The sequence below is a fragment of the Camponotus floridanus genome, unplaced genomic scaffold, assembly GCF_003227725.1.
Source record: "Camponotus floridanus strain SB8 unplaced genomic scaffold, Cflo_v7.5 scaffold145, whole genome shotgun sequence".
NCBI classification, from domain to species: domain Eukaryota; kingdom Metazoa; phylum Arthropoda; class Insecta; order Hymenoptera; family Formicidae; genus Camponotus; species Camponotus floridanus.
Window position 1 is genome coordinate 160,702 of NW_020229265.1, and position 24,523 is coordinate 185,224.

General features: G+C 32.2%; 3 protein-coding genes across 6 annotated transcripts; 2 read left to right on the forward strand and 1 right to left on the reverse strand.

Moving 5' to 3' along the window:
- The first annotated feature begins 1,293 nt into the window (after nt 1-1,293).
- LOC105253745 (uncharacterized peptidase C1-like protein F26E4.3) lies at nt 1,294-17,970 on the forward strand. 4 transcript variants are annotated; one of them, XM_011261986.3, is made up of 8 exons: nt 1,294-1,457; nt 14,310-14,608; nt 14,963-15,026; nt 15,109-15,307; nt 15,914-16,209; nt 16,609-16,808; nt 16,984-17,138; nt 17,378-17,970. In XM_011261986.3, the coding sequence occupies exons 1-8, from the start codon at nt 1,447-1,449 to the stop codon at nt 17,495-17,497; spliced, it is 1,344 nt and encodes a 447-aa protein (XP_011260288.1). In that variant the 5' UTR covers nt 1,294-1,446; the 3' UTR covers nt 17,498-17,970. The 4 variants fall into 4 exon arrangements, with proteins under 4 accessions (XP_011260288.1, XP_011260289.1, XP_011260290.1 ...); XM_011261987.3 differs by lacking the exon at nt 1,294-1,457 and adding an exon at nt 1,975-2,320; XM_011261988.3 differs by lacking the exon at nt 1,294-1,457 and adding an exon at nt 9,704-9,913.
- Nucleotides 17,971-18,127: 157 nt separating this feature from the next.
- On the reverse strand, nt 18,128-20,587 carry LOC105253747. Its single transcript, XM_011261990.3, has 4 exons — nt 20,046-20,587; nt 19,489-19,673; nt 18,801-19,169; nt 18,128-18,642 (listed from the first exon to the last, which is right to left on the reverse strand). Exons 1-4 carry the CDS (start codon nt 20,374-20,376, stop codon nt 18,409-18,411), a joined length of 1,119 nt encoding a protein of 372 aa, XP_011260292.1. The 5' UTR covers nt 20,377-20,587; the 3' UTR covers nt 18,128-18,408.
- Nucleotides 20,588-22,133: 1,546 nt separating this feature from the next.
- On the forward strand, nt 22,134-24,484 carry LOC105253748 (60S ribosomal protein L15). Its single transcript, XM_011261991.3, has 5 exons — nt 22,134-22,220; nt 22,612-22,792; nt 23,331-23,467; nt 23,798-23,908; nt 24,180-24,484. Exons 1-5 carry the CDS (start codon nt 22,143-22,145, stop codon nt 24,372-24,374), a joined length of 702 nt encoding a protein of 233 aa, XP_011260293.1. The 5' UTR covers nt 22,134-22,142; the 3' UTR covers nt 24,375-24,484.
- The last annotated feature ends 39 nt before the right edge of the window (nt 24,485-24,523 follow it).

Genomic DNA, 24,523 nt, shown 5'->3' on the forward strand with positions numbered 1-24,523 from the left:
AGACATAATGATAGATATTGATATTGACATTTATATAAAATATCATAAACACTTCATATTAAGATTCTGCTCATTCATTAAATGTTTAAAATGCCAATAAAATTAAAGATACTGTCACGACGCAATTCTCGTCAAATTACATCATTACCGATCGCCTCGGGACAATTTCCATGGATTAACATCTTCCTTCTTTAATTCAATGTCGTTCCGAAACAATGAATAATTAAGGTCAAATAGTCAGTCGTTATAAATAGCTTTGCGCGTATCATACTTTAATCAACAACGATATGATAGATTGTCGTATGCGATATTAATTTTTAATTGCGCAGCGTACACGTGTAATAGCGTTTAATAGATTTCTACGCGATATTTCTTGCAGCTTCACTGCAACTATATTCTCTATCATTCTCTCATCTTTTAAAAGAACACAAATAGTTAGCACTCTGCGCTGAACTCTTACAGTTAAATGAACCAGATCGATTTGTACGATTAATACTTAATCGATTTATTTACGTAGCACTTGTTTGTCGACATTCTCAGCGAATTCGTCATCACGATTAAAGTGCTAAGCTTATCCGATTGATCGTAATCGTTCACCGATGTGACAACCATATAAATTCGTAAGCATCCTGGTATTTCGAATAAATTGAGCACAAAAACTTTAGGAAAGTTTTACTTCAAAAAAATTCATCGTCAATTTTTAATATTTTAAAATAAAATGATGTAAATCACACAAAGCAAAAGCGCGAGACAGAAATTTATTTTACATTTTGTATACGAATAATTTTCTGCTTTTATTCCGAGCAGCATCTCTCTCAAATTTGGGAGATGCATCATACATTATTTGTGCTGACGTTTGTAAGCAAACATCAGCACGAATATCAACATTTCAGCCATACAAATGTGTATAGAAATATAATAAAACAACAATCCGCGAATTTTCCTCGTATATACCCTCGAAGTATTTGCATATTTATTTTATTTTATTCCTCTACGTTTGAATAAAAATTAAAATGTACGCATAAAAATATTATATTATTACAACTGATAACATATAATATAATGTATAAAAACTATCATCAAGAGTTCGAATCGCTTTCCCGAGTTTATTTTTTCTCGCGGAAACGCGGTCAGCATCCGGTCTCTTTCTCTCTCTATTCCTTTGTAAGTTTATTCTTTCTTTGAATAAAACTACTGGATTTCACACGCATTTCGACAATGACGTATTTCGTCGGAAGTGTGAGGAGATCCGGTGCAAATGTGATATAGATTTTAAAATGTACATTTATTACAACGTGTTCGCTTCAGTTCAACTCGTGCTTCAGATCCGTCAGTAACTCGGACGAATCTTTTTTTCTGATTGATCCGGAATGAAATTTAAGGAACGATCATCGTTACCGAGCATACCTGTCTATTAATAGACACGGTTAACCTTCTGTGTGTAATATGTTTGTCGAGTGAGTATATAATCACAATCTTTGATAATTAATTACATGCGCCCCTTGAATTGAAGTTAGGACTGAAGAAGAAATTTTTACAGTATCAACATCTTTTTATAGAAGTGCTCGATAGTCCGATAGGGTTGCTAGAAATAATTTCAGGCAGGGTTGTGCTTCGAGAGGCTTAGATAATCTAGACTTGGTATATCCTATTCCATCCCATAAATATCATCATGAGATCCCTGAAAGAGAGCTTGTCATTTTTGTAATTTTACAACCATTAAAAAATATCAAGCAACATAGTTGTCATTCCGAGATCTGGTCCTGCAAAGAGACTGCACGATTTCCCCACAATTTGCGACTTCGACGCATTCCACGGATTCACCTTTCCGCCTTCATGAGTGACCGTCATTCGCGTCTTTCGTCATCCTGAAGACGATGACGGGGAAACCGACGGAAGACAAGGAGATCCAGTGGGTGGGTGGTGGACCCGAAGAAACCGATCGTCTTTCGCACGGCGCTGCTCTCCGCTCCTCGTGGCGGTTCGAACCGAATTGTGATACCGAGACTTAGTTTAGCTTGCGTTTACCTCTCGTCTCCGCGGGTCAGTTAGGCTCGCGCTTTCGAGCCGCCAGCACCGGTTGTGTTCTCTTTCTTTCTTTATCTCCCTCTCTTTCTTTCTCTCTCTCTTCCTTCGCCGTAATCTTTTTTGATCGCGTCCCGACGTCTCTCTTGGCCCCCTTTTCGCGAATTCTAGCGATTATTTTTTTTTTAACTTCTTTCGGTGCGATCGTCCCTGGCTGCGCGAGGCAGATGCAAACCAACGATCGTCGAAGAGGATAGTCCTCGATTTGGACCAGACTGAGTCTCGCCGTTTCCGAGTAAGTGGTGTAATCGTTGAATGTGGTGGTGTCGCAAAATACACAGAATGAATTTTTATCAATTGCGAAAAAATGTGAACGCGATTATGAGTGAAAGATCGCTCAAATTTGTCAAAGCTGTGCAAATAATCGTCCTAACTAGTGACCTCTTGCATAAATTTCGTTCAAGTTTTCTGTAAGAGTAAAAACTGTTATAATATTTTCCATTGCATTAAACAGAAATAATATAGTAATAATAACTTTTTAAAGACATTTAAAAGACATTTAATATTTTAAAATTTTAATTTATAAATTTTAATGTTGAAGATTAAGTCCATCATTGCGAAAATAAATTTCTTTCAAACAAGTCGATAATGAACGAATTTCTGCCAAGATGTATCTTATGCCAATTAAAAGACATAAACGGTTAAAATTAATGTTTAATTTTGTTTTTCTTCTCTCATTTTCATTTATGATTACTAACCAATTAATAGCGAAATTAAATTCAAATTAATACTGACTTGTATCTTATCAAGTCGCTATCAAATGTTGATACTATTTACAAATATATAGCGACAAAAATGCAAAGAAATACGAAGGAATGTTTTATAACTTTTAGGAATTTTCGTTTGTTAAAAATTAATGACTTAAAATAAAAATTAATGATTTGCTCGTATATTTATGCCCATGTGTTTGACCACATTCTGGATGGATTCTTTTACATTGAAACGTCATGATAAAATATTACTTTCCATATTTTACTATATTCAACAGTTCATTATAAATTTTTAACTCATAGTGTCTTCACATTCAGATATATTATTCATATTATTTAAAAAAAGATTTTAAAAAATAGATTTTTGGTGGACAAATAATAGCAATATAACGTATATTTACAACTTGAAAGATTTTAATTTTTTAATTTTAGTATTTAACGACCAACGCGCGCATGAATTTTAATATCATTGCTAATCGGATCCATCTGCGCATTAATGCAAATATTCAAATCATTTACACATTTATATAATTTCTTTTAATCATTTTGCACTTCATTTATTCGATTTAATGCAAAAATTGATCGTTCTTGAAGTCAGTTGATCTTAATGTGATGAGATCAGCGACGAGAACAAAATTGCGAGTTATATATGTACAATATTAAACTGACGAACTTTGACAAATGTTCACGCAAGTTTGATACCAATTTCGATATCGTGACCTACATGCTTGGGAATACCAACCACTTAAATAGCGATTTGTCAATTTGTTATCAATCTAATCCACAAATTATGCCAGTGAGAATTCAAAGACGACGGATGCCTTAATTTATAGTCATGATATAAACAGGAATTAAGTCAATTCTTCTTTCTCTTCTAATTTATAGTCACGATATAAACAGGAATTAAATCAACTCTTCTTTCTCTTTTAATTTATTTTTTCTGATCATAGAGATTTCCCACATGCTTTTTTACTGCAATAAAATAAAAAAATTGTTTGCTTGCAAAAAAAAGGTTTCTTTTCATAACTTTATCTGATATTTGCATACCTCTTTGAGAGGAAAGTCTCATCAAATCGCATTCTTAGCATAATACGAGAGTCACTGGATAGAGCCTGCACTCTGTTTTAATGCCGAGCAATTCATATCGCGACGAGCTTGTAATTCTATGCAACTGATATATCACGCGGCGATTAAGACGAGAAAACATACGCGTGTGTGTGTGTGTGTGTGAGATAAGTACATGAAAAAAATAATAACGTCGGCCCAAAAAATCTTCTCGTTCTCGTCGAAAAGCATTCGATAATATTCTGAGAGATACATATGTGTGTTAAATCTCGCACGCGCGAAATTTTCTTCGATCCAATACAAGTCACAACCTTGCCGATTACTTGTATGGTAATTTTGCAACTTTCATCGGCAATAACGCATGGTAATAGCGTTGATTTCTTCGTAACTGGCAGATAAATTATAACCAGCTTGCAGAGTGTATGTCACAGAGGCGACAAGGTTGCGACCGATGACTATGGCGGGAAAATGTCAGCATTAAATTTTATACGTAATTTGTATTTGCGCTATGTAGACTACAAAGGTTTTAATTATAATTTTAAATATAATTTAAATATAATAGATTCATTAACAAATGTAAGATTCTCAAACTGGGAAAATTCTGAAAATTGGCAGAAGGTACAAAGCTTAGAAGAAATTCTTTTTTTAATGTTTCTTTTCGAAACTTTTAATCAATGTAAATGATTTGAATCTTATTCATCGAGTTTTAATAATTCAAGAAAAGTTTTATATAATATCAAATCTTTTTTTGGATTTAATCTCTCGCATTCTTTCTCTTATCTCTGATACTCGACGGAATGTCACCTTGGCGAAATGGAGCGTATCACAAGAATATTTTAAAATGTTGCTTGGCATTCCTTCCCTTCGCGTGTAATGTATGTAGATGAACTTATCTTCATCTGAATAATGTAAAAATTTTTATAATTTTTCAAAAATTAATGTTCCATATGTGTTATATTTATTTTAGTTGAAATATGTTAGACATACAGTTTTAAAATTTTATTTTATAAAATTTTTTTCTTCAAATCCGAATTGATAAATTTAATAAATAATGCATTTCATATTTTTTCTTTCTCTTTCTCTTTTAAGAAGAAAGAATTTTATTTGATAAATATCTAATTAATTTACTTTAATAAAGTATATTTTATAAATGTGAATAATTTTGCTCATCTTTTTTTGTTTTACATAAAATAATCTTCAGATCTTTATAAAGTTATTAATAATATGAGCATTTTTATGTTTTTTCCTTGAAAAAATAGTTCCTTTGAAGTACTACGTTTTCTATGAAATAATGATTTAATTATAATTTGTCTCTCGATATCGTTAGTGCATCTATCTCCATAATCAAAATTGGCAATGAAATTTATGGACGCAATTAAAATTCCCGGTAAGTTTCATCATGAAAACAAAATAGCGGCTAAGAAACAGAGCTCAATCCGACCACTCTGTTCTAATTCGGGCGATTGTATTAATAACCATTTTCGACGCACATCGCGACAGAAAGTAAACACCTTTTGATAAACGGACAGCGGACGGAATTAATTCCGCATTAATGAAAAAAAATCTTTATCAATGAAATGTGGGTCAGTTCGCTTCACCGAGAGGTAAAAACACTATTAAGATTATCGAGCTTATCGAAAATGTATCAATCTGACAGTTTGTGATATCTCGAATTAATTACGATATCGACCTGACAATGAAATTTCTCGAGTACCACGTTATGCAAAGATTTTGGAGTAGCTTGAAAGTTGACCATATATAAGGCGAGTTGTGGAAAAGTGTACATGATCTTTTGTGTAAAAATAAATCGAAAAGCTAAAAGCGAGAAATTTTTTTCTATCTTTCTTCATAAATTATGTAACATTTTATGTATGATTATAAAAATGGCTCGAGTCATAAGTAGAAAAAAAATAATTTAATATATATACATAATACTTATAACAATTTATAATAATTCATAATAATTTATAATATAATAATTGATATGTGTACAACAAAATGTATATATTTTATATAATATATACATAATATGATATATTTTATATAATATATATTTTATTAAATATACTTTAATAATGCATTAAACACCTATTAATAGACTAATTATTTTAAAGCAGAAGATAAGATACATACGTTAGTTTCATAATCACAAATGCGTATGCGTCAGCGTTACGATATAACCCTTGACAAGACTGTATGTAATTCGCTTCTCGAGATCAGTATCGCGATTCCGGCAGCAAAGTATAGTACCAGACGTGTTTGTAATTTGCCGATAATCATCAGCTGACACGCATAAGGCGTTAACAAATGTTCCATGACGATAATTGAACGATCAACGTATTGTGAATGGTAATGAATAAGCGTGCTAATAAAATTTCAGTATCACTGTAATTGTTATAATTGATTGGAACATAGGTACAAAATTGTGTGCTAATTATTTGAAAATTTTTAAAGTGTAACGTGAGTTTTTATATATTCATTTGTACTTATCTGTGTCTTTATGAGCAAGAGATGGAGATTGCATTACAATGAAATGGAAGACGATATACAGGGATACAGATTGTCATCGCTATATTTACTTGTGGTGTATGCAACGTCCGCACTAATTGTCAATCGTAGTTTACCGTGCTTTAAACTGCTAGACTTTGCCAACGTGGAATAACACGAGTTGGCAAACTAAACGTAACGATTAGAAAACACTCATAAAAGCATCGTTGAAGAAGATATTAATATAGATTTCATTTTATATTTTACATTTTTAATTTAGATAAAAATCTCGTAAAAAAATAAAAGCAAAATTTTCATTTTCTCGACAATATGTAGCGTAGATTATAAAAGCTAATAGAATTGAGGATTTATTCATATGGGATCGTAAACCCACAGATTGCATCGGCATCGCGAAATTGACGTATTTCATTGCTGGATATTAATCGAACGCGTTTATTACGATTTACCGTTATTATAGACACCATTGAACGATTATTAGAGGAAACATGACTATTAATCGCATCCAATAAATCAGTTATGATGTTAGAGAGCAGCTGATAAATGTCTGCGAGATGAGATGTGTGTCAGACACGTGATTTGAACACGCTCTTGACATTAAATTGCGGGATCCCTAAAAAGCTCCGATAAATCTTTCATGTTTAGAACTGCTAAATTTTGATTGATTTACTTTGATGTGAATAAATATTTTATATTACTGAAGCTAAATATACTAGTAAAATTTAAAATTTTTGATATCGACATCGATGATGAATGCAGCAACATATTTTTAATAATAAATTAACTAAATAAAAATCAATGCAGTAGATTAATTTATAGAATAATAATATAAATAAATCAAGTTTTTTTAGAAAGCAAATGTCTCGAAATATAAATGCCAATATATTCTTTTCAAATGCAAACAACTTATAATATCACGGAATTTGGGGCAACAGCGCGCATCCATCCGGTGCTCTTGCTTGATATGACGTGCACGTTATTTTTAGTGTTAACAATTTGTAGGATCACAAAAATAACCAAACCCGCCGCAAAGTAAACACTTTTTTTAAAGAGCAATAAGAGAAGATTCACAACGCTAAAGAAGAAGAAACGAATGTATTAAAAGAATCCAAATTATATACAAAATCTGAAACGTGCACCAAACTAATTTTATAATTAATTTGATAGATATTAACATAACACACGTTATTTTTTCAATTTCCGTATAATTTAGATTCCTTGTATAATGTTGCAACTTTATTTTTTATGTTTTCTTTTCCAGTCGTTAAAGAATTTGTTAAGACCAAGTCATGATTACTCATTGTCGTAAATTCTTAATTTAGAAAGATTAAGATAGATGTGCGGAATTATATGCGAGACGCAATATATGGGTGTAAAACGATTCGCGCGATGATTGTCGCACACGTGGGTCGAAGAACAATCTTCGCGCGCAATTCTGTCGGACCATATGTGACATTTATTGCATGTCGTTCCTCGTTCCGATGACAAGTAGCATAAATCGACTGACACGTGTATCTATGGACGCGAGGAGAGCTTTTTCGTGCGCTCGCTGTCAGGATTCTCTATTTGAGAGCGATGACCATTCACGTAGGTTGAAAGCTCTCGTGAAGCGGATCTCTTTTAATGAAACGTCATAATTATTACAAGCCAACAATAATACATATTTCATTGACGTATAAAACTGTTTTATCAGTCTATAAATCAGGAAATTTGCTCGCTCTTTTCTTACATTTATTTAAAAGAAAGTAAAGAAAGAGCTGACGTATTTTTGTTTTAGGGATAAAAACAAAGTTTTCGTTGTTGCATCGATCGGAGAAACTATAGTTTTATCTGTGTTTTGAGTTTATTTTATCTGACAGCACACATATACAAGGAGAAGGATGTTTCTCACAAATATCGCTGTTTGCTGCGAAAAAAACAGCAAGGGTGAGAATCGCATCGAGAATTTTAAAATTCCAAGACGTTCTCATTCCTTACGCTTCTTATATGATCTACAAAAATAAGCAGAGACAGAATATAAAGCAAGAGTTTTATATACAATGACCTATTTATTTTTTCAATATCCGGCAGTGGAATGCAGCAAACGCGTATTTAGAAATATCTACACCTACACAGCAGATGTTCATTTCACCCTCTTCGTGAGGATCGCAATTTTCTCAAAACATATCCTTGCAATTTGTAGAAATATATAGATGCACCAGACTTCATAAATTAAAAAGTAAAAAAGATTTTCTGTGTAATATCTATCTCAAGAATCACATTAAACAAATTATAAAGAATTAAAGTTAAAAGAAGTTCATATACTTGCGATTCTTTATAAAATTAAAAGCGAAAAAAGTGCGAAATAAAATTAATACGTAATTTTTCTTTTCATAAGACAGCATTTAGTCTCGTCTACGAAAGCTGATGAATGACAGTTTATCATCGAGCATGATTATATATACGGTTGCATATCTTGATACAAACATTGATATTGTATTATGTCATTGCCTTTAGCGACACTGTTTGATAGCCAAGCTGCTGCCAATGATTACAGAATGCACTCCGCCTTATAAATATATGCAAATATCGTCGGTCTTTTTAGCACAAGTGAACGCTTGTTAATATTCGACTTTCGACTTTCGATGAAATCTAATTGAATCCACGTTATACTTTATTGAAAAATTATATAAGATACGTCAAAATTTCAATAAATTGCAATCTTTTCAATGAAAACTGCAAAAATAAAAATATATAATAATACAAGAATAAAAATTATGAAATAAATTTTGTACAATAGCTTTATAAATATTAAATAATATCTTATCAAAGAGTTCTATAAATAATGTATAGAAGCCTTTTGATTTTCGAAAATTTAAAGAGGAATAAATATTACGTGGTTTGCTACTCGAATCTGCTTGCTCATCAGAAGCCTAGGGAATAGAAGAACTTTCAATTTAGAGAAAGAGAAAATCTCTATTTCTAGAATTGCGTGAGTAATTTAAAGGACTAGCATATGATTTATAAAGTACATCTATGTAATCGCAAATGCGTTGGATCAACCTGCGAAAATATGACTCACGAAGCCAATTCGATGACGGAATATACACATGACTATCCCGTATTACGAGAAAGAGCGCGAGTAACGAGTTTGAAGTAACGTTCTTTTGATGACATCGAACGTGATGAAATATTGCTCAGTGAGACGCGTTAATTCATTTCTATCCGATGACGCGCCGCAGGTCGTGACAGTTGACGCGATGCTCGTGGAATTTAATCTATAATTATGATTTATAAAGGCCGCGCGCTGGCTGCGAATAATCAGAGGAGCGGGTTGCATTTAATCACAGACGCACTTGCATTCGTCGACTTGAGCATTCACTCGTCATCGTTATCCCTTTAGCATCGAAGGAACGCGTTAAATAGAATGTCTGATTCTAAGTGAAGAGTGAATTAATCGCGGGTTAATCGGCGATATAAAAATTTAGTGAAAATTCTGCGATTTTATTGGAGACTGATAAGTGCTCTCGCTAGTAAAAATAGTGCTTGCGGTAACTTTTGGAAAACTGGTATGATAATTAAAAAATAATTTGCGTTTTACTCTTTTCGAAAATTAAATTTCTGACGTTTATATTATTTCTCAAAAACGTTCAATTAACCGTGATTCATTCACAATCATAAAATTAAATCGAGAAAAATACTCTTTGGTCGGTTTAGTTGCTTTATTGATCGTTCTTCTTTGAATTCGATTATTTTTCGAAAAGTCGGTTGAAATAATAAACGGTTACATAGCTTTGCGTTGACAGCATTTATTGAGTAATCTCAAATATGACGTCATGTATTCGCGTATAAATTGTGACACAGCTTCGTGATATACTATATATTAACTATATGTCCCTGTATTTTTTATGTAAAAGCTCTTGTAGTAATAAAGCTATTAATCAGTGATATCATAAATCTTTTTATCTGCAGATAATATTCGGCCACATTTATTTTTGTTTGTCTATTATAACATCTTCGAAATTATATTAATATTACATATTTTGTATGTTATAGATTTTTTATTAAGAATATAAAATTGCGCTTAACTATTTACTTAGATATTTCGATTTCTTTGTTAAATGTTTTATGTTTTAAATATCTTTGTTGTATAATTAATAAATAAATAATAAATTAATTAATTAATAAAAATTAATTAATTAATTAATTAATAATGTTAAATATGATGAAGAAAAGAATATGATATTTCTTTGAGAACGACATGCTTTTTCAACATCAATACCAGATGATTTTACGGTCTGAATCATATTACACATATGTTTAGATATGAGAAAGCAGTTCGAGAAGATAATATCTATACTCATCTATCCGCTTCGTAGGTAGACAAAATCAAATCGCGGCCACTACTTACTGTTAATGGGATTAAATGGGTCAAAGAGTACTTTGTTATGTAATGTACGCTGATAACCGACCGATTATAATTTTACACGCGTTACGCGTATTATCCAACACGCGTGCCTATAATTCAACTTTCGCGCATATCAGATTATAATTAAGGGACAATAAAATTAGTCTGCACAGAAGAAGATTATGACAAACAAAGTTTTATAAAACTTAAAGTAAATTTAATAATAATAAAAAATAGATAAATGTTTTATTTAAAAGTTTATATTTAAAAATATCTTAAATACATTAAGAAAAATTACTTTGGATTAAAGTAATTAAAAAATGAATGTTGTTTTTATTTATGGTTATGATGTCATTACTCGAGAAGAAAGAAAGAGAAAAAAATAACTAAAATATATAATCTATGATTTTCCTCTTGCGACAAAGGGACTTTAAATCTCTTTTCAAGGCTGGCTGTAAAGTGGGCTCGTTAATTTGAAGACCCTAAAACAGTCGTATATCTTAACCTTGGTAACCTTAGAAATACTTGTGGAGTTGTGCCAGTTTCTAAACTGTTAGTTAAACGAACTGTCTATCTTTCTCAGAATGTCAACTCCATTTATATTAATAAGTGTTTAGATTCCATTTAGCTTATATTCTTCAAACTATTTTGCGCTGTTTGCAATTATTATAATGGATTAACAACGAGAAAACACGAAATTTATTATAGTTTTGTATTATGATTAAATGCGGGATCAAACTCTAACAAAACAAAAGTAGGAAAACAAACAAAAAAATAAAAAAGTTTTTCGCATGCATATTAAATGGCAATTAATCTTATAGTAATTCAGTTTAAATACTTGTGAGACATGCCGATTATCGGATCACATAGTAAATCGTGATGCCATAAACGGCATTAGTTACTTAACGTGCGTCCAATGACTCTCGGCTCTCTCTCGTGATTATTTTCGTGAAATATATCAAACTCGCAATGATGTAACTTTGGACCAAGTCCAGAAATCGCTCTCAGATAGATGAGCCACGTAGCCCGAAGGTCGCTTGCATTTCACTTTACAGAATTATTATCAATCATCCATTTGAAATGTTCGTAAACATTTCTGCCGTCAATCTCTTTTGAAACCAACACAACTATCTGCTTAACTTTCTGCGTATCGCACTTTACGTGACACATCTCGCGAATTTGCGTCTCAATGAGCGCCACACATATATATATATATATATATATATATATATATATATATAAAACAAATAATTTATAATAAATAATTTTAAATTATTCTTCTAATATGTTTTTGCACTGTAAAGGACTAAAGAAACGATTAAAATGCACAAATCCAAGTTTTACATAATTAAAACTTTTTTTATATAATTAAAAAATATTAATATATACATAAAAATATTAATATATTATATGTATATATTAAAATTAAAAAATATTTATATATACATAATATTCATAAATTTATAAAATAAAAATTTGCATATACATACACACACTCTTTTTAATTCATCTAGTTTTTTACTAGAGACTGAAAAGTCGCATTGTTGACGTTGATTAAATGAATTAGTCGCTGAATCATATTAATCCCGAATTGTCAAATAATTTAGATTTCGTAGCTTTTAAGTAACATTTCTTTAGATCTGCTCGAGATAAGCGCGAGGATCCATTGTTATTGAGAAAAAGAATTGACAAGAATCGATATGTGTGTCTTGTATAGTCTTGATTTTATAAATTTATGAAAATATATATATATTAATATTTTATAATTATACGAATCTCTTACTGAGACTCTCGTGGGGTGCGACGCTGATGTCATGGGTCAGTTGTCAACGCAAAATGCATCGAGACGTTGCACCCATATCCTTTTTATGCAGCTTGCGGTCTCTTAACTAGAACTTTACGAGCGTAAACTTTCGTTTACTTTTGTCTTCACGCCAATTAATGTAGTTATTTGCTTTTGCCAGACGAGGGGGCGAGATTCTATTATGATGATTGGCCTGATAATTTTTTTCCTCATTTAAATTTGTCGTTTGTAAATGACCGTTTATTTTGCCGGATGCGTTGATTGACTATGAAAACACTTTGTGGCGTTTTAGGGAAAAGGGGTCAAACGGACAGACTTGCTTACGCATTCTAGGGTGCGCGATATTTGCATTAATTGCTCGTTCCTCGATGAACGCGCTTGTCGGATTCGTCCTCTCCGAGAATCTGCGGTCGACAACAATAAAGAGATTCTTTATATTCTCTCATCTGTATGGAGAAACACTTGCCGATACGGATTTCGAAAGTATGTAGAAAAGAGAATATGTTATGATAATTCATTAAGTACAATTTTATACCTGACACATTAAAAATATTTCACAGATTAAATTCTAATTTTGCGATTCTTCGATTTTATTTTAATGAACATTTCTTCCTTTTTTAGTATTTTTAATGAGATGCAAAACTACCTCAAAGTCACGCATTAATAATTAATTAAATAATGTATTCATCTTTCTTTTTATAAAGATGCCTATTTTTAAAAAGTATCATTTTATATGCTTAATTATGTATTTAAGAAACACGTATATTTAAATTTAATTGTAAGTACCATCGGCTAGAAAATTAGTATCGCTACGCAAATATGCAGCCTCTCCGACATCAGGAAGCTGAAATCATGATCCTCGTTCCAGTCTGGTAAATTTCATCAATATTATAATGTAGCTGATTCAAGTGACACTCGTTTTAGAGTTACATGATGCGTAATAGATGATGCATGGACCGATCATGCGGGTTGCAGATGTTGAGTGCAGCTTCGAGGAATCTCGAATTGTTGTTGACGAATGGATTATTCCAAAACAACCTTAAATTCATAAGATTTTTTAAATATTAATGTTTTAAAAAATCTGTCTCTAACAATAATATTAAAGATAATTTAAAAAATGAAAAATTAAATATATTAAAATGATAATATATTTATTGTTACTTTTACTCAAATTGAACTCCTACAATAAAGCCTACAGTTATCATTAGACTTTGCGAATAGATGCGACAGAAGTATTAAAAGTTGAATTTTGTTCTCTATTCTTAAAATCCAAAAATACAAATTTCACAAGTCTAAAAAGATTTCCATCATTTACTGTAGAATGTCGTAGGATGACAAATCGTGTGGCATTTAAACGGCCAACGCCTTGAAGTCGTTCCAAAGCAGACGGGATGACGCGTCTCGGTCCCAACATTGCAAATTCTTGGCAGTATTATTGTTGTCAATTGCCAGCTGTTACCGAATCTTACATACCTTGCACGTGCACATTTGAATGAGTTACGTGACTCACGGGTTTGATGCTATCATTTAAAGTTACGCAAGATTAATAAAAGAGACCATAACATTAAACTAAAGTTAGATAAAAATACATTGCAAAACATTAAATCGTCATCTCCTAGATGTATTCTCTATAATACAATTAAATAAAACTGACATACATTACGTAATAAACTAAAAAAAATAGTAAACATAGATCTTTCCGCACAGTTTCGCAAAAAAATATTAATTGATAATTGATTAACAATTGTTTCAGGATGTGGACCGTACACTGCCCGAATTTAGTGTTCATCGTCTTCGTATTCTTACCTTCCATCGCGAGAGGTATCCCGGATTATTCTGGACTGCCAATAGGACCATATTGCGCCTCGAGGTATCCTGGGGGCAGCTGTTGCCCAGGACGACAGGATGATTGTAGCGCACCGATTCTCACGACGTTGTGCTACTGCGATGATTTTTGCGATCGATCCCGCGAAGAAGACTGCTGTCCGGATTACTGGTACCATTGCAGAGGGATCGTGCAGAATGTCACGTCACCACCCGAGGAGATAAGAAGTGTGTATATTTTTTAAATGTATATAAAACTTTATTATTTATTATTACGCACATATATGCAATAACTTTATTATTACGCACATATATGCAATAAAAAATATATAATAAAATATAATAAATAATAAAATATATAAAATATATAAAATAATAAAAATAATAAAATATATAATAAAAAGAAGTTTAATTTATTTACAGAAAAGATAAATTTTAAAGAGATATCATAAGATTGTTTATAGATTTTATATATATTATTAATTATTTATATATATTATTTTATATATTATTAATATGATAAAAAAATTTATAAATATAATAAATTATATTTTCTAAAAATTTCTCCTCGTGTTGTTTCAGGATGCTACTTCCAGGGAAGAGAGTACAATCATGGACAAACGTTAAAAGTTAATTGTAACACATGGTAACATCTCCTTTAATGTGTAATAACGGGTTTGAGAGAAAGAAAGAGAAAACAAATCATATAAATTGAATCTATATTCCAGTAAATGCTCCTCGCTTGGTAAACGCGCCGAAGTGCTCTGTGAGGAGAACCGATGTTTGATCGAGCCGGAATTAATGGAGGAAATCCATTTGCAAGGACCTACTTTAGGATGGCAGGCAGGCAATTATTCCGAATTCTGGGGAAGAACCCTTAAGGACGGCGTACAACTTCGTCTTGGTACTCTCAATCCTTCGCAATCCGTAAGTATTTAGAAGTATTTTCAAAATTTTATTACACACGATCAAAAAAATGTTACGTGCGTTAATATAGAATAATCGTATAAAAGTTTTCTAATAAAGTAAATCATTATTATACCTTGATCATAATAAAATTCTCTAAGTTGAATGAAACATACATTACTCAAGAATAGATAAATTTCAAGATCGCAAATGGAATTAAAAGTTTGTAGGAGAAGTACTATAGCTCGATAATTTCGAAATAAAACAACCTTGTTCTTAAAACGCGCGATGACTACGTATAGACGTCAAATTGTCTCGAAAGATTAGGTCAATTGCTCCGCTTGTGCAACTAAGGCTAAAGTTCCATGGCTAAAGTAATCTCTTGTACTTTGCTGCGGAGGTTTTATGAATAAAAAGGTGTCTGAATGACTCAGCGTCGCTTGCAAGCAGTACCGAATTTAATCCTCCAAGATTCCCGAAGCCATTGCCTGAGAGTATATAAATATTTTCAATTATAAAAAGAAACAGTTTTCTCAATACATAAATGAACAAAGATTCGCGAAAAAGATTCTAGGGCTGATCTGTCAAAATCTGTCACGTCATCCCTTTCGGTTTTATTTTATGTAGGTGTACAAAATGAACCCGGTACGACGTATTTATGATCCGGATGCACTGCCACGAGAGTTCAACTCCAGAACGCGCTGGCCACGCGATATATCTGACATTCACGATCAAGGATGGTGCGGCGCATCCTGGGCCGTGTCCACCGCCGATGTCGCATCTGATAGATTCGCTATCATGAGTAAAGGCGCCGAAACCGTGGAGCTAAGCGCACAGCATCTGCTCTCTTGTAACAACAGGGGGCAACAAGGCTGCAAAGGCGGATATCTCGATCGTGCCTGGCTTTTTATGAGGAAATTCGGGTAAATGGTTACATATAATTTAATTTTTTAAATATTAAATAACGTTTTCCATTCTCAAACATACTTGTAGTTTAAATCTCTCTCTCTCTCTCTCTCTCTCTCTCTCTCTCTCTCTCTCTCTTAATTATATTTAAAACTAAAAATCTTCATTTTATTATATATATAATTAATTAATTCTGCAATAATTTAATGATATTCTGTAGATGCTCGATTTTGAAATTTAATGAATTATTTATTTATTCAAAGAGTTGCATGTCTTTCATTTATCTTAAAATCATTATACTATATGTATACTAATCTATAATAATATCTTTATCTACTGTATGCATAATACTATATCTTAAGACTCATGCGATATTTAATTTTATTCTATTTGGTTATATTATTACCATGTTGTAGACTAGTGGACGAGGAGTGCTATCCTTGGACTGGTAGAAATGATCAATGCAGACTACGTAAAAGAAGCAATCTAAAGACCGCTGGTTGCCAAAACCCGCCAAACTCGCTAAGAACTGAGCTGTACAAGGTCGGCCCGGCCTATCGTCTAGGCAACGAGACTGACATTATGCAGGAAATCCTGACCTCCGGACCCGTGCAAGGTAACTGTTATAACTTAAATCCTTAATCGAGATTTAACATACATACATAAAGAGAGAGAAAGAGAATATATTGTTGTAAAAATATCTTTCTCTCTCTCTCAATTGATATAATATTATATAATATTTATATAAATTTAAAATAACATTTTAAAAAGTAATATCCATCTCTTTTCAGCTACCATGAGAGTCTACCAGGACTTCTTCGTTTATCAGAGCGGAGTATACAGGCACTCTCGAAGCGCAGAATTGCACGATTCCGGTTATCATTCGGTAAGAATAATCGGATGGGGTGAGGAGCCGTCTTATCGCGGTCCACCGCTCAAATATTGGGTAAGCTTACGATATACCACAGTTATACGATAACATTTATAAGCTATTTTTAAAAAATCAAAAAAGAAAGCTTACGAATTATCATATTTTTATATATAATTTATTGGATAATATCGCTTATAATATCTTGTAGACAAAACAAGATGTCCTAATTTTGAAACATTTTTTAGACTTGCAAATTGCTTCTTTTTCTTTTCTCTATAATTGTAAAGAATTTAAATATCTAATCTCCTTTTCAGTTGGTCGCGAATTCCTGGGGACACAACTGGGGAGAGAACGGACTTTTCAGGATTCAAAAGGGAACGAACGAGTGTGAGATCGAGTCGTACGTGTTGGCGGTGTGGGCCAAGACAATATAAAAAAATAATATTAAAAAAAAATAAAATAAAATACCAAAGTACTAAAATATCCGACAATTGTTGGTGCATTTATTGAATCTCTGTCATTGATCCGTCGTTGTGAGCAATGACGCGATTATCTCGAAAACGAGAAACGATACGATACATCGATTTTTGAAAGTATATGTGATCCAGTGCCCAGTGCCTCCATATATACCTTATTATATATAAGATTGAAAGGAAGGGAGGGATAAAACGGGGATAAAATTGTTTATAAATATTTAATCTAAGTACAAACATATAGTCGAGAAAAATATCGTCGTTATTTTCTCGTTATTTGTAGACAACACAATAAATAGATAGAAACGCCCGCTTCGTAATGATTTCAGAATCGACATTACTGCGAAAATCATGTAATATTCATATGTCAATGAATTGAAATTTGTGTAATAAGTACTAAGTGCCATGCGCTTGAAATAAATTTTGTAAGTACATTTCTTTACTGCATTAAACAATCAATATTTCCCTACACATGAAGTTGAACATCACACAAAGGCTTCATATTAATTTTAAACAACTATATATTTTTCAAGATAGAAAGTTTTCTTTATATTTCATATAGATACGCGTGCATTCGATATGGGATACACATATTGCTCTCATAAAATAAATGGCAGTGTGATGATATATTGGAATGTGATATCATTAATTATACTTTTAATAGAAAGTCGATTTTTTTACGCACCAGAATAAACATGTGCAGACATTATTTTAATTCTCTTTGATCGCAATCCTTATGCAAATTGACTAAAATAAATCTATATCAAATACACATTCGGTACAGAATAAGAATATTAGGCACTCTTGAGGAATAATTGTGCATGTTATATCAACAACTAGAAGGAACTCTCTTACGTGATTTTTTTTTACTTTTAGACTACGACGCTTCGCCTGTTGCTCTTGCAATGGGGACTGTACACTTCTAATTTATCCCGCGGTGTGTTCATCGCGGAATAATCAATGGGAAATGGTATAGTATTATCGCGTATCATGCAGGAATCCGTCATACCTAGGAAATGTTCTCCCGGACCGAACGGGCCGCGACCGAACAGAAAGTTGGCGAACACTAGCTGATACTGCGTCCAGCCGAGAGGATGATCTCCATTCTTTTAATAAATTTCTTATTATTATATTAAATTCCAAGAGATAATTTAATTTAAAAAAATGCGAACGAAAATTTTAAACATAATTTTAATCGAAAATTTTAATCGAAAATTGCTTAGAAGAGTAGAAGCGCATTTCTTTGTTAATCGCATCAACTTACCGAAGTCATAGAATCATAAGCGATATCCAAACATTTGTTTATCCTGTCGGTGTCTAGGCCGATTACGGATCCATAAAAGGCCGCGAGCTCCTTCTTGCTAATCATTCCGCTACCGGAGCTGTTTATGGCGAGAAAGAACACCCTGGGCATAACTTTGATCCAGAATGGCATATCGTTGTAACTTGCACCCTCCGGCGGTGCGACGATTTTCGCCCACCAGGACAGCCAATCGTCAAGATCGACTTTTTTATCCGACTCTACGGACTCCTTTTTGTCTGGAAGGATCAATCCGGCGAATCCGTTCTCGATCTCCAGCAGTCTCAAATATTCCGGACCATTCCATGACCAATCCGCAAATCTTCTTAAACGCTTTTTCAATTCCAAGAAAATAATTGTTTCTTTTTATTTATTTCAAATTCTAGATTGTTTTAATATTTTTTCAAATTTATTGATAAATACATATGTAATTATAAATCAATAATTTTAATTTAATAAATCATTTTTCGCGTACATTATTAAGTTCTTAGCAGAAGATAAACATTTGTATATTTTTCAAAAAAGCATAAAAATAGAAAGAAAATTATGATAAACTAACTAACTTTTATTAATTATTTAATTTTATAATCATTTCAATAACTATTTCTACAAATTTTAAAGTAATACAAAAATTGAATTTTTTAAACCCTACCTCCGAAAGTAGTGCAAAATCCTTTCTGCTGATATAACCGTCTCTATCGTGGTCCAAGAGATACGTAAAAAAATGAGAGAACTTATCACGCTGTGCAGGTGCTAAGGAGTCTGAACTTCCGATTTTACCGAGCTCATTAATGGCAGACAAACTATTATCGCTCGGAAAGCGGCTTACCCAGGTCGCTAAATCACAATAATTAATCATGCAGCTTTAATTTAGATCGTCTGTATTTTTATTGTCGCAGAACAATGGAAAAAAATTAATGTGAACTATTGCATAATTGTATCTTATTATTTCCTCTTACTGATAATAATTCAATATTATAAAATAGTCTTTCAATTTTGAATAAGTAGCAAATTTTTCGCGATCTCCTATCTAAGATCGACATATACATAAAATTCAATTCAAATAAAATTCATTTAAAAATCATCTGTGGAAGTGAGTTACTATTGTTATTGTTTAAAAAACAATCGCAGACATTAAAGTATTTTTTAAACAATAATTCAAACTAATCAAGGAAGAAACTAAAGTAAAGATCACTCGGATATACTCACTCCACACGTGCACGCTCCAGTTGGGTTGCTCCAGATCAGGCATGACAGCGGGAACAATCTCGTCGACGTTGCTGCTGGTCGTTCGCCATCTCTTCAGCAGGTCTTTGGTCCGGTCGCGGGTCCGATCGCACGCCTGTCGCCAGTTGGTGATGAATTTTCGTGGTACCTTGAGCGCATTGCTGTCGTCCAGACTGATCTCCTGGCTGCCGAGCGAGCTACGTTGACTCTTATCGGCAGATTCGCCACCGCCGCCGCCTCCGCCTCCGCTCGACGTGCCGTCGTTCTCCGGGTAGTAGATGGGGTCCTTTATGCTGCCCGAGCGACTCTCCATGACGGACTACCTGGCCAGCGTCATGCCTCTAGCTGATCGACGTTATGTATATATTTTATACAGGGCAACTCACTCTTGAAAATAATCAATTCCACAGGCCGGAGAGGTCACCGGGTCGCTCGATATTGCGACCGCGCCGTTTCGCCGCCGGAATTCTCTTCGGTATGCAGGTGTGACGATAGATACGTGTCTTTTCGAACTGTCATATATTCCTTGCCGCGTTTTCTTTCCTATGTTTTAATGTATTAATGTATTATTAGAGTTATTTTATTAGAGTTAAATATTCTTATTTATCTTAGTTAATATACTCTTATTTTCAATACAAAGGAGAACCAACATATATAAAATAAAATAGAAAAGTAAATTTAGTCATCAGGAATTCATAATTGTAATGTGTGTGCACTGTAAGTAATAAATAATTGAGAGAGGAAAACTATCTCTGAATCAATTTTCGCTTTGAAATGAGCAAATTATATTTTAGCAAAGTCGAAAAGAAGTCGGAAAATAATATAAATGAAATTATTTTTTAATAAATTCTACTAAATATATTTCACAAATATTCTGACATTATAACAATGTAAGCAAAAGATGTCCTCAAATATAATCAATGTTAATAAAAAATTCTTAACCCTAGAGTAGTATTTTGTTACATATGTACAAGAAGAAAAAATACTAATGAATATTATTATTATTAAATATAAATAAGAAGCAGGAAAAATAATAAAAAAGAAGAAATTGAAAATAAACTATGAATTTACTATTTAAAAATTAAAAATAATAAATAAAGGAAAAGAGAAAGGATAAGCTAAGAGGATCATGCACATTTAAGACAATTATGTTTAAAAAGGTGTGAAAGTATTTTAAATATGTTACATTTGAAAAAATTAATTTTGGTACTACAAATGTAATATGTCATATATATGCTGCTTTTCCAATACATTGTTGGATTGGAGTGAAAATTATGAGAGGGGAGCAAATGATCTTACAATCCGACGTAATTTTGAACTTGACCTAGATGTTGCATATAGTCGATATAGAGTTCCACATGTAATCCTTTGTACGAATTATGAATTGTATATATCATGGGACATATTTATACCTCGCCAAAGTTGTGTCATGAATTTCAAAGTTACATTTGCATGAATTATTTACGTATTGTCTACATGATGTTTACATACGGATTTTTTTCATGTAAATTATATAAATTATAAATCAAATGTCAGAATGTAAGAAAACAATAATTATAAAGTAATATTTATATGTGATATAATAATATGTTATATCAATATTATATATATATATATATATATATATATATATATATATATATATCATATATATAATTTATTTTTTTTTATATCGGTATAAAATCCAGTTCGATCCAGTTGGATCTTTCATTGATTTTTCGTGGCACTATAAAATATTAAAATTGTATACTATATTATTACTAAAAAATATTAATATTATTATGTTAAATTATGTGTAACATAAAGGAAACATCAAATATCCACACTTAATAAGCCATATTTCATAAAGCATTCATTTTTTACATAAATGATATGTGAAACAAACTTACATTATATTTTAGATTATTATAATAGATTATTATAGTTTACGGAGATAAATGCCTAATCCTGGTCCCGCCATTTGCCTCCAAGTCGAAACGAGATTATCGATAGATATTTATCATGCAATTCTTACTTCTGTTTCAGAGGTCTCTGAGAACACAAACGATGAAAGCGCTCATAGCGGTCATTTTTCATTTCATGCGAAAGTGGCTCCATCCTCCACCAGCGAGCACCGAATTCTTTCTTTCTGCTTCCTTCCATTACGATCCGTGTGAGGTGAGTTGTGTTCATTGGAAATCATGTTTAATCGCAAACATCCTGAATTTTACGAGAATCGAGATGCGAGGAGTCTGATCGCTAAATTTTTCACAATTTAAGATATTTGTATATTTTCCGTATATTTTTATATCTGGCATTTATATCGGTTATAACGAGAACGCTAACCTCGCAGAGATTCAACCTCAAACTCGGACTCATATTCGACACTCTTTTGTGAAATTTATATATTTCAAAGGCATTTCTTTCGCGAATAATATAAACGCATATACTTTTACTGGAACGAATTATTTATATAGAAAGAAAAGGTTGCGCTTAGCATCATGGTATCTGAATCATTGGATGCACGGATTCTTCATTATTTAACGATCTGTCGATCATCTCTGCGTAGAGATCAATAATGGGGGCGTACAAGTATATGCAGGAGTTGTACCGCAAGAAGCAGAGTGATGTGCTTCGTTTCTTGCTGCGTATCAGATGCTGGCAATACCGTCAATTGACCAAGCTACATCGTGCTCCCAGACCATCCAGACCTGATAAGGCTCGTCGCTTGGGTTACAAAGCTAAGCAAGGTAAATTTATTTATTAATCAGAATTATACTTTAGGCTTATATAAAAATATTTGATTTTTTAGAAAATTTTTCTTGTATAAAGGCAGTCAGTATAATATGTACATGTTTGTAATATCTACTTCATAGATATATATACATATATCAACAAAGTTTTATTTCCGGTACTGACATATACTTACTATTCTACGGCAGTCATGGAGACCCAAATTTGTCGAATTGTTTCTTTTTTTAGATTTGGACATTTTATACTACACACTTCCTATCTTGTGAGGAATGGCTCCATGACTTGGTAAATTTTTACATTGGCCTCAGTTTTATAACAATATTATTATACTGAACTGCCTTTGAACTTATGTGTCTATTAGTATAAAGTTAGAACAAAATATAAGATATAAATGATGATTTGGTTCATGCACCACTCTTATCATTTCATGAAGAGATTTATACCATACCACCTACTGATATATTTGATTAATTAAAATTACGTTGTATATATGATAACAAATACAAAATAAACAGTACTTTATTTTTGCGATAGGTTTTGTTGTCTTCAGAATTCGCGTGCGTCGTGGTGGGCGCAAGCGTCCAGTTCCTAAGGGTGCGACTTATGGCAAGCCCAAGAGCCATGGAGTCAATCAGTTGAAACCTACAAGAAAATTACAATCAGTCGCTGAAGTAAGTTATTCAAATATACATATATAAAGTTACAATTAAATAAATCTTAAATATATTAAAATATACGATGAACTATATTATACTGTATTATCCTTATATTTAAATAAGAAAACTTTTCTAATTGTAGATTTCAATCATATATATATAAAAACATTTCTAAAATTTTGTTGATATTAATTAACTGAACAAGTCATATTTTTAGAAATGATGATAGAACTTCTTTAATGATCAACACTGATTCTTTTCTTCCTTGGATGTCTGAAGTTGTCATTTATAAAGATTATCATTTTGTTTTTATATTAGTATTTCTTATTAAATACTATTTTACAGGAACGTGTTGGTCGTCGTTGCGGTGGATTGCGAGTGCTAAACAGCTACTGGGTGGCTCAAGACTCTTCATATAAATATTATGAAGTAATTCTGATCGATCCTGCCCACAAGGTAATATTCAAAATTGATTGATTCTGTATTATTCTTAAAATAACTATATACTGTTTTATTATAGTTATTGATCTTTTTTACTTTCTTATGTTTGATATATTTATATTAATGATTTTCTTTTTTAATTCATATATGATGATCTTATATCGCGAATGAATGTTTAATGTTTAATTTTTTTATCTTCCTTGGATGACTGAATACAATATAAATTTTAAGAACATCTTAGGAATTCATTTACAATAAATTAACATATTTTTTGCTCTTATTTCAGGCAATTCGTAATGATCCTAAAGTGAATTGGATATGCAATGCAGTGCATAAGCACCGTGAACTTCGTGGTAAGACCTCTGCTGGTAGAAGCTCGCGCGGATTAGGCAAAGGACATCGTTATTCACAAACGATCGGTGGCTCCCGTCGTGCCGCTTGGAAACGACGAAATACGCTATCTCTTCGCAGAAAACGATAATTATTTGTAATGTGCAAGATACATCATTTTATTGTTATGCATTATGTTATATTAATATTATGGTGTGTCCTGTAAAAAAAATAAATAACCTTTTCTTTAAGATTTTAATATTTCAGTGTGCAAATATCATTAATTCCCATTTTTTTTCG